The 17,923-nt window shown below is 38.1% G+C and overlaps 1 protein-coding gene across 3 annotated transcripts in view; it reads left to right on the top strand.

Moving 5' to 3' along the window:
• Nucleotides 1-17,923, top strand: part of Dmd (dystrophin) — a 1,637,847-nt gene that overhangs the window by 1,229,830 nt on the left and 390,094 nt on the right. For all 3 annotated transcript variants that reach the window (XM_035449892.1, XM_035449894.1, XM_035449893.1), the window contains one exon: nucleotides 13,633-13,805. In XM_035449892.1, coding sequence (XP_035305783.1) covers nucleotides 13,633-13,805 — 173 coding nt within the window. The remainder of the gene's footprint in view (nucleotides 1-13,632; nucleotides 13,806-17,923) is intronic.

The raw sequence follows: 17,923 nt of genomic DNA, 5'->3' as shown, positions 1-17,923 counted from the left end.
AAAATCAGGTGTCCATAACTGTACCTAATATAAGTCTCTGTGTGTACTTGGGACCTTAATGTGGCAGCAGGCAGAAAGCACCCAGGTGGCAGCAGGGCTAGGGTGGCCTGGAGTAAAGACTTCCTGTTACAGAATGGTGTCTGAAGTGGGATTAAAGGCATGTGCCACCACCCCCAGCCTTGAGATCACAGAGATCTGCTTGCCTCTGCCTCCCAAGTGCTGGGATTAAAGGTATTCTTTGTCTCTGATCTTTTGCTGCTAAAAATCAACTTTTTAAGCTTTTGTGAAGTTTACATGGAAGTTCATAACATTACCACCAGCTGCCAAGGTTCTACCACTGCTTGACTAGTCACAGGAAGGTGGCTCATTGTGGCAGGTTCCCTTCTTCCTCTGTGAACCTCAGGGCATAGGGTGAGGACTTACTGTTACACATAACTGTGAGGATTGATGCCTGGGTCTTCGATCTGATTCTATTGATTAACATATCTACTTTGATGTCAATAGTATGTGGTTTCTATTGTTAATAATCCTATAATACAACTTGAAATCAGGGATGGTGATATCTCCAGAAGTAGTTTTGTTGTTCAGTATTGTTTTAGCAATCATGTTTTTGTTTTTTTCCATATAAAGTTGACAATTTTCCTTTCATGATTTTTAAAGAATTATAAAGATTGATTTTGGTAGGATGCCTGTTTTTAGTACATTAAACCTACTGATCCATGAGCATGGGAGTTCTTTCTATCTTCTGATATCATCTTCAATTTCTTCAAATACTTAAAGTTTTTGTTATATAAGTCTTTTACTTCCTTGGTTACACTAAGATATTTTGTAATATTTGAGGCTATTTTGAAGGTCATTTTCTGAATGGATTTCTTTCTCAGTCCATTCATTATTTGTATAAAGGAGGGATCCTGGTATTTTGTTTGTTTGTTTTAGAAAATCTTGTATTCAGCAACTTTGCTGAAAGTAACAGCTTAGAGTCACTTATACATACTATCATATCATCTACAAATAATAATAGTTTTACTCTTTCTTGTCCAACTTGTACCCCCTGATCTACTTCAGTTATCTTATAGACATAGCTAGAAGTTAAAACATCAATTGAATAGATATGGAGAGAATGGACAACCTTGTCTTCTTCCTGATTTTAGTGTGATTGCTTTGTGTTTCATAGCATTTAATTTGATGCTGGTTATTGACTTGCTGTATATTGCCTTTATTATGTTTAGGTATGTTCCTTGTATCCAAAATCTTTCGAAGACTTTCATCATGAAGGGGTGTTAGATTTTGCTGAAGGCCTTTTCTGCCTCTAATGTGCCTTTTTCCTTTCAGTTTGTTTACATAGTGGATTTCATTTACTGATTTTTGTATATTCAGCCATCCTTGCATCACTGGGATGAAGCATATCTGATAATGGTGAATGGTCTTTTTGATATGTTCTTGAATTGTTTTGGAAATATTTTCCAAGTATTTTTATGTTTATGTTATTAAAGAAATGAGTCTTTATGTGGTTTTTGTATCAAGGTAATTGTGACTTCATAAAATGAACTGGACAATGTTCTGTCTTTCTGTTTTCTGAAATAGTTTGAGGAGTAATTGTGTTAACTTCTTTGAATGGTTGAATTCTGTGGTAAAAGTATCTTTCCTGGTTCTTTTTTTGGTTGGGATAATTAATGACTGCTTATATTTCACTGGGGCTTATTGGTTTATTTAAATCGTTTATCTGATCTTGGTTTAATTTTGGTAGGTGATGCCCATTGATAAAATTATCATTTTCTTTTCTATTATTCTACTTAGTAGAGTATAGGGTTTTTAATTAATTAATTAGTTTTTTTCAGGTTGATCATAGTTTCTATTCCCTCCCTCCTCTAATACTAGTCCCTCCCCCCAACCTCCCTCTCTTCTCATCCACTCCTGCTCCTTTCTCTTATAAAATTGACAGCCTCCATTGTACTTCAGCCAGCCATGGCATATCAGGTTGTAATAAGTCTAGGCACCTCCTCTCCTATTAAGGCTAAATGAGGCAAGTCAGTAGGAGGGAAGGGTCTCAAAAGAAGGCAACAGAGTCAGAGACAGCCCCTGCTCCCACTGTTAGGAGACCCATGAGAAAACCTAGTTACACAACTGTAACATATATGCAGAGGACCTAGGTCCATCTCATGCAAGGTCTCTGGTTGGAGGTTGAGAGTCTGTGAGCTGTTATGAGCCCAGGTTAGTTGATTCGGTGAGTTTTCTTGTGGTGTCTCTAACCCCCTTGACTCCCACATCCTTCCTTCCATCCCCTTTTCCACAGGATTCCCTGAGCTCTGCCTAATCTTGGCTGTAGGTCTCAGCATCTGTTTCCATCAGTTTCTGGATAAAGCCGATCTGATGACAATTGGAAAAGGCAACAATATATGAGAATAGCAGAATATCATTAGGAATCATTTCATTGATTTTTAAAATTACCAGCTATATCTGGTTCTATCCTAGGTCTCTGGACTCTCTAGGCTCTATATCCTAGTCCTCCAGGCAGTGTCAAGGGTGGGTTACCTCTCATGGTATGGATTTTAAGATGGACCAGTCATTGGTTGGCTACTCCCAAAAATTCTGTACCATCTTACTCCAGCATATCTCATAGGCAGGGAAAATTGTAGGTCAAAGGTTATGTGCTGGGTGTGAGTCCAAAGCCTGCCACTGGAAGACTTGCCTGGTTACAGGTGATGGCTGGTGCAGGTGCTGTAGACCCCATTGCTAAGTGTCTTAGCTAGGGTCACCCTCATAAATTCCTGGGAGATTCCACTGCCCTAGGTTTTTGGCTTGTCTCTTAATCATCAGGGAAATGCAAATCAAAACAACTCTAAGATTCCATCTTACATTGGTCAGAATTACTAAGATAAAAAGCACAAACGATAGTTCATGCTAGAGAGGATGTGGAGAAAGAGGAACACTCCTCCATTGCTGGTGCAAGTGCAAACTTGTACAATCATTTTTGACTCAGTATGACAATTTCTCAAAAAATTGGGAATTGGTTTACCTTAATACTCAGCTATATCACACCTGGGAATATACCCAAAGGATGCCTTACTATATCAAAATGACAGTTGATCCGCTGTATTTTTGGTGGCCTTAATTCTAATATCCCAAAACTGGAAACAACCTAGATGTCCCTCAACTAAAGAATGGTTTAAAAATTGTGGTAGATTTATACAAAGGAGTATTATTTAGCTGTTAAAAACAATGACATTATGAAATTTGCTGGCAGATGGACAGAAATATAAAGATCATCCTGAGTGAGGTAACCCAGACTCAGAAGGACAAACATGGTATGTACTCACTTAAAAGAGGATATTAGCTGCAAGGTAAAGGATAACCATGCAATATGGGATTGCTTAAGGCAGTCTGACAAATGGGATTTTGGACAGTTTCCTCCAGGAGTAATTCACCCTAGGACTGACATTTTTAAAGACTAGAATTTAAAATAAAGCTTTGCACCTGGGAATATACTGAGGCAAGAAAGCATATCCCTTCTCCCTTTTATTCTCATGCTGAAGTGTGAGAATTTTCAAGTGAGACATGAAAGCAAAGACAACAAACCCTGCAGGATAATAGTCTCAGAGGACTTTAATAACAGACATTTTTAAAGCAAAGCTTATAGACTTCTAAATCCATAGCCCAGCATTTAAGATCCATTGCAATGCAGTAGACCTGAAAGCACATTCCTTAGCTACCAAGAGCAACCTGGCTCTGAGCCAAGCAGCAGTCTTTAAATTAACTCTTGCTTCCCTTGAGATGACATTCTGCTGCTTTAAACAGAATTGCAATGGCCACATATAGAAGAAAAAGGAAGTCACTCTTGTAGTCACTCTCTCCTCAAGACTATTTCCTGGTCTAGCTAGGAACCTTGGGTGACAAGGCTAAAGTCCTTAAAAGACCAAGACAGTCTAATTCCTTAATATAGATAACTTCTCAAAAAGTCCATTTTTACTGGTTCTAATGTATAATTAATAACAGACTGATAACATTTGTAACATGCAGGAAAATGAATCACTAAAAATGATTTGCAAATACCAAACAAATTAGGTTCTTTCATTCTGGTTGGTAGGCACAGTTTTAAAGATTTGGTGTTAGAACATGACAGTTGCACATATGAACTCACAGATCTGTGAAGACCAAGCCAGAAAATCCCAACATAAAAGAGGGAAGGGATCACCAACTTCTACCCTTACCTGAGGAGTTATCAGCAACTTTGGCTGCTGGGAGAGGGATAATTGGGTTTATTAAAGGTTGCAGCCATTGAGAAGCTACTCATGCTCCAGTAGACCATAAACATACTGGAAGCACTAAGTGGACTCCATGGGTTAAAAAAATAACACACAACAATGGAAGGGGATAGTGGTTGAGAGCATAACGGACTAAATGAAATTGAGACAATTGGGGTTAGACTTAAAAATTTTAATGCTAAATAACTTTAAAAGATAGTGTTGGCCCTGGTGGTATGGGTACAGGAGAGCTGGCCCTGATGGTGAGGTTGAGGGAGATCTGGTCCCAAGTGTCATTGGGGTAGTTCTGGTGGAGGCCTGGGATTAACAACCCAACTATAACCCAAGCTCACATTCAGTGCATTGAGTCAACCCAGCCCCAACATCTACCCCACCTGTGACCTACTGGAGCCTGTGAAGGGATCAGACAGGCAGAATCATAGCCATAGGATCTCCTTGACTTGGGACAGAAGCATAATACCCAAGAGCAGTTTCAGTGATGGTGTACCAGGAGTCTGAAGCTTTGAACCAGACTGAACATTGCACTGAATATTTACAAGTAAAGCTGTTTGAACAAAAGGATATACTCTAAGACACATGGCAACTCACAGCTCCCAATGCCACTTTGGTGGAGGAATAAGTGATAGAGAGGCCAGGAAGACAGAGAAGGGGCATGATTTTTTATTTTAATTTCCATTTTTTCATTTTCTTTTGGCAGGGAGGCTGCAAGGTTGGAGAGTGGACCTGGAAGGACTGGGAAATGAGTGGGATGGGGGTACATGATGTTAAATTCCTAAAGAATCAATAATTTTTTTGAGGAATTCTCAATCAAAATGTAGCATTTATTTCTGTTCTAATCTCACAGTGTAACTGTGTTTGTGTGTCTACACTTGGAAAGTTCAGCTATTTACAGATAATGTTGAATGAATTATTGAGCATAAGCAAGCTAAAGGAATTTTTATGTAGTTGTTGTCGCTTTGTTCAACTTCACTAAAATAGTAAAATCTTTTGAAAGCACTTGTTTTGGTTAATAGTGCATTCACATATGTTGGATTTCTCTTCAAGTTTATTGAACACCAATCTACTCTCTCTGGTGAACTCAGAGGCATGTTTCTTTTTTTTATTTTTTATTATTAATTCAAGTTAGGGAACAGGCTTGTTTCACATATAATTCCCCTCTCCCTCTCCCTCTCCCTCCCCTTACCCCCATTCCTTCTCCCCCACCTCCAACCTACCCCCCACCCCATCCACCCACCACTCCCCAGGCAGGGTAGGGCCCCCAACCGGGGCTCCACCAAGTCCACCAAATCTTCCTGTGCTGGGCCTGGGACCCTCCCCATGTGTTCAGAGACAGAGTGCATCCCTTCAAGTGGGATGGGCTCTCGAAGTCCCCCACATACACCAGGGCAAAAAGCCAGTCCACCTCTGGAGGCTCCCAGGAGTGCAAGGGACTCCCCGATGGCATCCATGATCGGGGGCTGGATTAGTCCCGTACTGGCCTCCCAAAGAGCGTCTGGGGTCGATATGCTTTCCCTTTTTCAGGCCAACTGTTTCTGTGGGTTTCTCCAACCTGGTACAGACCCCTTCATTCTTCATTCCTCCCTCTCTTCAACTAGGTTCCAGATTTCAGCTCAGTGTATTTCTGTGGATGTCTGTCTCTGCTTCCATCAGCCACTGGATGAGGACTCTAGGATAGCATAGAGAGTAGTCATCACTCTCATTCTAGGGGAAGGGCTTCTGGGCCGTCCTCTCCTCCACTGCCCGGACTGTCAGGTTCATGTTTCTTGCAATTAATTATTTTGCTTTGCTATAAAGCCAATTGATGCCTTCCATAATTACTACTTACTAATGCATGAAAAACCCCACTGTATGAGCCTGAGCTCACACTTCACACTGTTCTCAAATTATTAGTCCACAAGGATAGCTTCTATCTGTTCTGGATATTGTCTCTAACATTATATACAGTTAGAAATCAAGTCACTCTTCACTCTTAGTAAGCTGTAGGAGAAACTATTGTTCTTTTAATTATTTATATACTAACTACTCTCAAAAAACCATCAGAGGTGATCTAGCAATAATAAAATTTTAGAGCAATGTGGCCATTTATTTTTATTGTTTCTGTGTTTGTTTGTTTTCTTATTTCTCAGTGATCTTGAAGTTAGAGAATGTTGTTTTTCTAGTCAATTAATGTATTTTTAATTAACAGTCAACAATTGTATACATTTATGGAATGCAGTGTCATATTTTAATAGCAACTCTGTTACCTTGCTTGCTTATCATTTTGTGAAAAATCTTTTATTCTACCCAGCATTTTTAAATTTCTCTGAAGAATATAGTTCATTTCCACTGAAACTCTTTATTTGTACCCCTTCCCATATGCCCCTTCACCTAACTCCTGATAACTGTTACTTTGCTCTCAACTATGATTTCAACTATTTTTAACATGGTTTTTGTTTGTGTAATTGAGATCATATAACAGTTCTCAGTTTATGTTTATGTTATTTCACTAAGTATGTGTTTGTCTTCTAGGTTCATTCATGTCCTGGTAAATGATAAGATTGAACCTCCTTTGTGTCTGAATACTATCCCATTGTGTCTAGTAACATGTTTTCTTTGTGCACTCATTGAATGATGAAGACTTACATTATGCCCATGTCTTAACTCTTTCTGAATAGTGCACAATAAAACAGAGGCGTAGATGTGTCTTCAGCACATTGATTCTATCTCCTTTGACTGTCAAGGGGTGAAGCTGCTTACACACATGGCCATGTTGTTTTAGCTGTCTAAGGACTCTCCATACTATTGTTTTTATGGTGACTAAATGAATTTGCTGAATCCCTTTTTAAAGACAATTAATTCTATATACATAGGTAAGGAAATACCATGATTTATAATAGTCTGCTCACCCATTGTTTGGAATAATAAAAAAAAGAGTACAGCACTAATTATTACTACCTTCATTCTTTATGTTTTTTTCTATTTAAAATGGTATAACTATTAATAACCTTCCACAATTGCCTTATTACGTATGAACATCAAGGATCATTCTAGATGTTGAATGACATAGTATAACTGAAATATTCAGTAAACTTGCCTTTGTACTTTCTGTTACAAACATTTATTTTCAATCACTTTCTAAGTAGTTTTCTCACCTATTTAATTTAAGGAATTTGAGCGATTCAATTTCTCCCTACCACTCATTTTCTGTTCCATTAAAGTACTGCATTTTATTGCTGCTGCTCACAAATTAAGTTTCTTTCACATCAAGGGCTTTTTACACTAGTCTTCCCACCTGGAGTGTCTTCTTGCCTGTTTTCTCAATTCTGTCTATTTCTTCTGACCCAAGACAAGTCTCATCACTTCATGAAGTCTATTTTTATCACTTGGTGTCCATCTGGATCTTCTTGTAATAATAAGCCTTATATTGCATATCATTTATTAAAGACTTGTGTTCTGGATGTTGTTCAGAGTATTTTACAAAATTATTCCCTGTATCATTCAAAGCAACCCACTAGCTAGTTATTTACTATTTATTAATATTTAGTGAAGCTGGAGACTAGAAAACATTCCCAAAGTTAAGCTGCTAATAAGGGAAAGAGGAAGAAGTAAACTTATGTCTGTTTGGTTGCTTTGCCTTAAGTTTTCTTTGGGTGCTGAAAGGAGAAATTATTTTATTTTATTTTATTGGTTCTTCTAGACTGGGCTCCTCTGTGAAACAGTCCTGGCTGTCCTGGAACTAGCTTTGTAGACCAGGCTAGCCTCAAACCCGCTGAGATCTGCCTGTCTCTGACTCACAAGTGCTGGAATAAAAGGAGTATGCCGCCACTGCCCAGTAAAAAGGGGAATTTATAACAGGAAACTAGAATCTCAGTGAAAAAGGACATGTGGGGATTTCTAAAATTCCTACCTAAAGTAGCATACTCACTCAATAACATTGTAAACCATGATCAGATTTCTTTTTTAGTTTAAATTAGAAACAAACACGTTTTACCTGTGAATCCAAGTTTCCTCTTCCTCCCCTACTCCCCTGACCCTCACTGAACGCCTATCTCATCACCTCTCTGTAGCCCAGGGAGAGAGAGGCCTGCTATGGGGGATTTTTAAAAGTCTGTCATATGATTTGGAGGAGGGCCTAGACCCTCCCTGTGTGTCTAGGCTGAGAGAGTAACCCTCCGCGTAGAGTGAACTCCCAAAGTCCATTCGTATACTAGTTATAAACAGTGATCCTCTACCAGAGGCCCCATAGATTGCTCAGACCTCCAAACTAACATCCATGTTTAGGGGGTCTGGAACAGTCCTATGCTGGTTTCCCAGCTACAAGTCTGGGGTCCATGATGATCTCCCCCTTGTTCAGGTCAGCTGTTTCTGTGGGTTTCTCCAGCTGGGTCTTGATCCCTTTGCTTCTCACTCCTCCCTCTCAGCAACTGGATTCCTGGAGTTCAGCTCAATGTTTAAGCTGTGGGTGTCTGCTTCTGCGTCCATCAGCTACTGGATGGCATCTCACTATCAGATAAGGGCATTTAAGGTAGCCTCTCCACTACTGCTTATATTGTTAGTTGGGGTCATCCTTGTAGATCTCTGGACATTTCCCCAGTGCCAGATTTCTCTTTAAACTTATAATGGCTCCCTCTATGATATCTCTTTTATTGCTCTCCTCTATTCTTCCCCTGACTCAATCTTTCTGCTCTCTCATGTCCTTATAATAGCATGTCTGAGCCTTCTTGGTGCTCATCGATGACTATTCTACAGAATTATAGAGCTTTTTAAGCTATACATTTTCTTTTCCAGGAGTGCCTAGCATTTTTCCATTTGCACTCATTTTCTCAACTTCGTGTTCATTCTTGTTGTATTCCCATCCACTGCTTCAGCTCTATTTAACAATTTCCAGAATAATAAGATCGTCAAGTCATTCTTGGAGTACTGAAAACAATAATAGTTTCCACTTTCTCACAGCAATGCTATATTTACTGAAATATGTGTAGGAATAATATAAATAGGAAAAGTCATCACCAGTCAGTTAAAACCTCAGAGGTAATATACCCTTATGGTTAAGAGCATAAGCCCTGACCTCTGAGTATCTAGGTTCAAAATCTTAGAGCACTGTTTGTTAGCTATGTGATATGTGATCATGGGCATTGCTTAACTTTACTATAAATTCTCACTCTGACATAGAAAATGAAGATAATAATGTTGCTTACTATAAATGACTATTGAAAAGATTAAATAAACTTCAGCATATACAGTTCATTGATCTGTGCCTAGTGAAAAGTAAGTCTTAAGTATGGTGCTGCTCTTGTATATATAGAGTATATATGTATATAATATATATATATATATATATATATATATATATATAGAATACTTTTTCACTATTCACTAGCTACTGTTTTTTTTTTCCCCTAGGGAAACACAATCACAAAGAGAACAAAGAAATACCAGTTAGCCCACAATGGATGTAGTACCTATGACTTGATTGATCTTTTCTAGTTAGTCCAGAAATGCAATAAAACTAAAATTTTCTATAAAAAAGTATCCTGTGTTCAGATTGATTACCTTCTGAGAATCCTGTCTATTATCTCTACCAACTTGTTGCTTTTCTATGTTTGCTAAATATAATGTCAGCTTAAGACCTATGACCTCCTGGTAGTTTTATGCAAATAGGTGTATATTTCATCCTACCTGCTGTATCTTGTTGCCTCTTCACCTACAACTCCCACTGCCGGGTGGTGGTGAAAAATCTTCATTATAACCATTAGGAGAGAGTCGCTTACCAATATTTACTTCAGGTCCAAGGCAGTGCGCATGGGTCTTGACAGACTTGGCACTAGTCTGCCATCCCACAGGAATGTGACAAAACAATGCTTATAATGATATTTTAGGTCATATCTTGATGTAACTAATTATCCCTAAGGTCTTGCAAACAAAAAGATTAATCACTGGGATAATTTCTTCTCTGACAGCAGAAATATCTTAAAGTAAAGAGACAATTTCAGCATAGTTTTTTTGTAGGTGGCTCTGAGCATCCTGTTGCAAACTGAACAATCTAGTCAGTTTTTTTTTCACTCGAAACAAGTGATCTGTGTGGGTAAATGTTTTTGTGTGTTTTTCTTTAAATCAAAATTATTAATGCTATCTTTCAGTGTTCCTTTCTTTTACCATTGGAGTTTTCTTTGTGCAGCTTCAATGGCTACTGAGTATTTTATCTAATGATCATGCACAGTATGTTACTGGAAACAGCCTAGAATCTGGTAAAGTAAAGGAAGCCAGATCAATTTCCCAGTTCTAACATTTACTAGATACACGACTCTAAGCAAGTCAGTTAAAGTTCTCTTATCTGTGACACATAGAAAATGAGATGTGCTTCACTAGGAGTCAGTGCTAAGAAGAAATAACTCGGGTGGTAGATTAATAAGAACTGTGTGACATAGAAAGTCCATACTGCACCTCTCTAATTTGTTGCTCTATACTACCACCACAACATAGAAAACTATAACTGACATAGATTTGCCTGCCAGGTTTAACACAATACTTCAGCCAGTATTCCTTTCTAAAAGGAGGAGTTTTGTTCCTAGTGTTTATGAGACTTGGCAAGAACTCCTCATCAAAATTCAGTTGCTAATATAAATGAATTAAAAGAAAAATGCACACTTGATTTTTAAAATTAAAGACAGAATTATTACTTGCATTTCTCCTATATTTCCCATGATGCCAAAGCTAAACAAATAATTGCTACTAGATAAATACTTACTTACTCATTTTGTGTTCTTTTCTTTGTTAATGAGACAACAAAGATATGTATATGCAGTAAATTTTACCCAGTTATGGAAAAGAAGAAAATTAGCACATTAATGAATCGGCATTCTATTTGCACCTCAGAATTCCTCACTTATTCAGCAAAGAAAAATGTTGATGGTTTCACGCTGCACATGAGTTTAAGTAACTAGTAATTAAAACTGGTTCTTTGCTATCAGGGCAAGACAGAAAAGTTCAAATGTGTGATCATTTATATGCTCAGGTGGTTTGAACAATCATTCTATTGGTTCAATTATATTCTGGGCCTGGGGATGTATCTTAGTGGTGGTAGAGGCCTTCCATGTATTATGACCTTAAAAACATCTGAGTTCCAGAAAGCAAGAGAAAGGGGAGAGAGGGGGAGAGAATATGATAGTTTTTTTCCCCTGAACATACACAAGTCTTGGTTCCATGAATGCATGTTCTGGATAGAAACTTTGGGTGGTGTACAAACAAAGTAAGAGACAAGTTAAGGAATGCTCTCAAAATTAGGTCTGTTTTTCTGTTCTGAATTATTTAGATAATTAAATCACCTTACTCTTTTGCTGAAGTAATGGAAAATTAGGTATACCATATAGATTTAGAAAATGAAGAAGCAAAATTCTATATGTGGTGTTGCATGTATGTAACAACAAAGTTTCAAAGACTGAGACAGGAAAATCATGAGTCTTAGCCCAACCTGGGTAGCAAAACTCTCTCTCTCTCTCTCTCTCTCTCTCTCTCTCTCTCTCTCTCTCTCTCTGTGTGTGTGTGTGTGTGTATGTGTGTCTGTCTCTCTCTGTCTCTCTCTGTCTCTTTCTCTGTCTCTGTCTGTGTATGTGTGTTTATGGTGTGTGGTGTTTCCCAGTGTATCAATGAGACAGAAAGATAGAATAAAATCCTGGAAATGATGTCTATCTGATTAAACTACATGCAGCAAGAAACTCATGAATAATTTTCTACGATATTTTCTAGTTTTAAAATCCAGCTATAACATTCCAAAACATCCCCAAGTTTTGTATGATAAGGATAGATGTTCTTCCATCTGTTTTATTTCCTTCCTTTAGCATCTGAGGTCATCCCATCTGTATTCCTTTTCCAGTATTCTGAGTCCATCTTGGCTACTTTGGCTGCCAAAAATAGTGACAAGAAACATTCATTGTCCATCTACCTTACTTCTGCAGCACTCAAACTTCTGCATTTAAAATGGCTATGGCTGCAGACATGAGCTACTTCTTTAGAATTACTAACATGTTGTTGCTGCCACTTTCCCTCTTACTTCAGCAGAGTCATTTAATTAAATTTTAGAAAGAGTATGAGGTGGGGGGGCAGGGAGAAAATTTTTTAGTCACACAGATCAATCCAGTTTTTCGGAGCTTCAGAATGAATTTTTAAAGTTGTTGAACAGAAGCATACAAATCTGTGAGAGCAAGTCAAATAATGTACAAAGCCTCCATTCATTGTGTAGGCAGAATGGAATGCTGGAGCCGGGAAGCTCTCTGAGGAATGTTCCTTTGGCTTTGACTGTTCTGCTGGGAACAAGGAGGGAAACACATATATAAAATGAATTTATAATGTCTCTGGCTTTTTATGGCAAAACGATAAGAAAAGTTGGCTGTTTAATACAACTGTCAGTTGCATATTCCAGGCCTCCATTCTTTGAGGTCCCTCCCACATCCACACGCCTTGCTACCACTTAGCAAGCAGTACAAAGTGGCCGATTATGATTATTGACTGTACAAGTCTGTGCTCTTAAACTCGTTCTGTCGACAGAATGTAAGCAGAATTGGCATTTGAAAGCAGGGCCCATTCCATTTCTGGGTTTTCTTAGGTTTGCTATGCAACAGGATCAGTGCTGTAGTCCCCGGTTCAAGCTGAAAATGTTGCACAGGAAGACATATCATGTAAAGGTCAGATTCGTGTGTTATGATGTTTTTATTTGAATCTATACAGATGAAAATTAGTACATACCTCTTGTCTTAATTCTTACCAAGGACTCTTTACCTGCCGAGCCTGAAACTGTGTTGGCATTTTAAATGGTATATTAAATGCTTAATTATCAATGTATAATATTGTAATATGTGTATGATGCCATAGTACTACAGTGAATTTTATGTGTGTTGTCAAAAAATGCTCTTGTCTCCTCCTAGAGTCCCATTAATGTGCTGATGTTGTGGAACAAGTACAACCTTGGTTATACACCCCTTTATGCTTTTATGGTCACAGCCAACAAAACAGATTAATATTTCAATGAGATGATTATCACTGGGATCTACTTTACCATGTCATTTTATTTCATAATATATGTATATTTAAGAATATTTTATACATGGACTAGAAACTTTACCTTATGAAATGTGCTATAAATCTATTACTTCTAGTTCATAAAAACCATAAAAATAAGAAATACATACATTACATCTAATATGATATCCACTTTTAATCTCCATAATAACTTCATGAGGCAGGACCCCAAGAATATTGATGCAAGGAGTATTTTGTTAGTTGCCAAATTAGAATTTCTTTTGAACTAGTAACTATTTTAAGTTCTCAAAATTCACATTCATAGCTAGTTTCTTCATTTGATAATACTGAAGGTGTTCTTCCTTCTGTCCGGTAGGATCTCCAAGGTGAAATTGAAGCTCACACGGACATCTATCACAATCTTGATGAAAATGGCCAAAAAATCTTGAGGTCCCTGGAAAGTTCAGATGAAGCAGCCCTGTTACAACGACGTTTGGATAACATGAATTTCAAGTGGAGTGAGCTTCGGAAAAAGTCTCTCAACATCAGGTAAGCAATGATTGGCCTGGGGTGGGGGGAATCAAGATTTGAATAAAGATGACAAAATTTTCCTCATTTTACTAGCATAGGTAGCTAATATCTCACATGCTTATGCAAATCACCCAATTTCAGAATGATTTATTTTATTTTGAATAAATGAATCATTCATTTGCTTGGAATGGAAATTGTACTTGAGGGTTCAGGTTAGATTAAAATGGGACTGTTTCCTAACCACAGGAGAGATGCATATTAAGACATTAGAAGAAATTTAAATAGGGAGCACAGTGATCCTAATTTCAGAGTTCTCTCTTGGCTTATCACAGTGTCATACAAAAAGCAATAAAATTAGTGAATGTTTGTTATGGAATTCTCTTTGGCATTACTCTAAATGCATAACCAAGGACATTCTTTTGAAAGCAGAGCACATTATAATTAACAATTTAAAGACGCCCTCACCAGAGTTCCTGCAGCTAAGGAGATTATAACAATTTTTTATCATTTGATCTCTTCCATTTTGTTAAAGCACATCCTCTGTAGGTATACTAAACCTTTTGATTTGTCACCCACTTTCTTCTTTGCCCCATCAGCTTGCTTTTCAAAATGAATGGATACATCTTGTATCATTGCTAAAGGCGGTGAAGGGAAGCTCTAGGGATCCCTGTATGGTTGGGATAAGTTTATGGAGAGACCAAAGAGCAGAGCTGGTCTTTGAAGTGCTCAGTGGTACTTAAGGAACTGGGAAATGCAGGGAGAAGAAGCAAGGCTTCCTGCTCTCTAATTGACTGGATTTCCTAATCTACTTATTTTTAAAGATATTTTTGTGCTTTTAACAGTGCCTATGAAAGGAGTGGTCATGAAGAGAGGTAGAAAAGGACAAATGGACTTAATGATAGTTAGAAAAGAATGTATCTGATACTGGGAGCAGTTACTTCCCTGTGGTAGTATGACTACAAAGAAAGCACATTTTCTCCCTTCTTTATAGTTATCCTAAATTATCTACAGTTCTAACATACAACTCTCATAATGAAGAGGAAAACTTGAAATTTTATTAAATTGAAAACATTGTTATAAAAACTCGATGCACTATGAAATAATAATAATGCTAGCAACTAGCAAGGCTATATTTTACATTCCATCCACTGCTCTAAACATTTCATAGTGTTTGACTCATGTGATGATATCAGCAACCCTGAAAGGTAGATTTCTTTCTCACACTGTCTTAGAATTTGAAGAAATGAGGGGCATTGAGGTTAAATAAGTTCCCCAAAGTGACCCTGTTAGCAAACAACATGCCTAAGACCTATTCACTGAGTCTAAATTCATCGTGGGAGTTTTTAACCATCAAAGTATACTGTAGGGCAGAATAAAGAAGAAAATTTCACAAATGAAAGCATCATAATTGAAAAGATCGATTTGAGTAACAGATTTCAAAGAAGAGAAAGGATTTACTTTTACACAGCTTCCCTTAAGCTTGCATTCAGTTTTCTAGATTCTCATCTTCATCTCAGTATTCTGCCCATGAGTTTTTATATCTACATGTTAGTGATGAGTTGGGAACAGCAATGGGATATGTCATTTTCAAAGGTAGAGAGACTATGTTATTTTCTCATATTTTACATGTTAAAAAACAGTCAGAGTGTATGATGGCAAAGGCCACATTTGTAACATTTGTCCCTAAAAAGAATAAAACATGAGGAGAAAAACTGTTTCAATTGGTGAGGAAAAGAAACATGATTTCCTTTTGAAGAAAAGAGAAAGAGGATATAACTAAAACTCTCTTGACCTCTTCTCTCTCCTCCATGTTAACTTGATGAAATAAAAGACTTGAAGGTGGCAAACAGAATTTCAGACAAAATATGAGCTCCTCTTTTTCACAAATTTCCCATATGCCAACTTTAGCAGTTTAATTCTTCCTGCGATTAATCAAGAACAAAACCTTAGCTTATGTAAGATGCTGCAATTTTTGCAATTTAAATACTCTGATCAATGTTTGGAACTTTTAAATAGGTCTGTGTAATAATCTAGAATATGTTATAAATATTCAATTATAAGAAACAAATAATTCTTCACATTCAAGTACTTTAGTTTATCTTAACACATAACTGGAATGGGGGTATCACTCTTTCCATAGCAGAGGCACAGCAGAGCTAGTAATTGGGGACATTATACAATAAGATAAAGGAACTTTGGGATGATTGTTCATTGGGGTATTTTTCATCTTGAATGTCACTACAATTTTTTAAAAAATATGTTTCAAAATATCCTGAGAAAACAACCCTGTTTCTGAAAATTATAACATACTATATAGTAGAAAAATGTAGTGGGTTTGTTGTTTTGTGAGGGTTTCTGAAACCATTCATGTATTTCAGAACATAAGAGCAAGTGGTACAGAAATACTCTACCTAGGACAGTTTCTATCACATTACTCCTTAGTTCATAAATTTTGGTCTTGTGAACACATCTTACTCGTTCATTTGCTTGTTAACTTCTTCCCTTGTTAGTTCTTCCTATGCCCCAGCCTTATTGTGTTTCTTTCTTTTTTATTTTATATTTTCCTTATTTTTATTAGTTCAAATTAGGAACAAGCTTGCTTCACATGTCAATCCCTTCTCGCTCTCCCTCCCCTCCCCGTAACCCCCACATACTCCCTACCCCATCCACCCTCCACTCCCCAGGCAGGGTAGGTCCCTTGATGGTGGCTCCCCAAAGTCCACCACATCATCCTGCGCCAGGCCTAGGCCCTCCCCCATGTGTTCAGGGCAAGAGTGCATCCCTTCACGTGGTATGGGCTCTCAAAGTCCTTTCTTACTCCAGGGAAAAATACTTATCCACTACCAGAGGCCCCCTAGAGTGCAGAGGCCTCCTCATTGACATCCATGTTCAGGGGTCTGGATCAGTCCTGTGCTGGCCTCCCAGACAGCAGACTGGGGTCCATGTGCTCCCCCTTGTTCAGGCCATCTGATTCTGTGGGTTTCACCAGCCTGGTACTGACCCTTTTGATCTTCATTCTTCCCTCTCTGCAACTGGGTTCCAGAGTTCAGTTCAGTGTATATCTGTGCATGTCTGCCTCTGCTTCCATCAGCCACTGGATGAGGGCTCTAGGATGGCATATAAAGTAGTCATCAGTCTCATTATAGGGGAAGGGCATTTAGGTTATCCTCTCCACCATTGCCTAGAATGTCAGTTGGTGTTATCCTTGTAGATCTCTGGAAATCTCCGTAGTACCAGGTCTCTCCTTGGACCTATAATGGCTCCCACTGATATGGTATCTCTCATCCTGCTCTCTTCTATTCTTCCCCCAACTCAACATTTCTGGTCCTCCATTTCCTCCTCTCCCCTCCTGTTCTGCTCCTCTCATTCTACCAGCTCCCTCTCTCCTATACTCATGCTCCCAGTTAGCTCAGGAGTTCCTACCCTGTCCCATTCTCTGGGGTCCATGCATTTTTCCCTTAGAGTCTTTCTTGTTTCCTAGTTTCTTTGGAGAAGAGGATTGTAGGCTGGAAATACTTTGCTCTATGTCTAATATCCATATATGAGTGAGTACATACCCTGTTAACCTTTCTGTGTCTGGGTTACCTCACTCAGGATGGTTTCTTCTAGTTCCATCCATTTGCCTGCGAATTTCAAGATTCCATTGCTTTTTTCTGCTGAGTAGTACTCCATTGTATAAATGTACCACATTTCTATATCCATGCTTCAGCTGAGGGGCATCTAGGTTGCTTCCAGGTTCTGGCTATTACAAACAATGCTGCTATGGACATGGTTGAACATATGTCCTTGTTGTATGAACATACATTATTTGGGTATATGCCCAAGAGAGGAATTGCTGGATCTTGAGGTAGACTGATTCCCATCTTACCAAGTAACATTCTAGCTCCTCCCAACATGGAACTCTGAGGCAAGTAGATTCTGATTTTTAATGCAGTCTTGATTTTTAGCAGTTTCCTATCTCTCATGAGAGCTGTGTATGGACATATACTGGGTCATATGCTTGGAACACAATCTCTCCTCCTATTTGTAAAATTTAACTCAAATTCTACTATAGTTATATTCCATTTGGGTTGTTCATTACCATTTCTTTCCAGAACTATTCTAATTTACATTTGAAGGGCTAAGTATATGGCTCA

The sequence above is a fragment of the Cricetulus griseus genome, chromosome X, assembly GCF_003668045.3.
Source record: "Cricetulus griseus strain 17A/GY chromosome X, alternate assembly CriGri-PICRH-1.0, whole genome shotgun sequence".
Taxonomy (NCBI): domain Eukaryota; kingdom Metazoa; phylum Chordata; class Mammalia; order Rodentia; family Cricetidae; genus Cricetulus; species Cricetulus griseus.
This window is presented reverse-complemented; position numbering and strand designations above follow the sequence as displayed.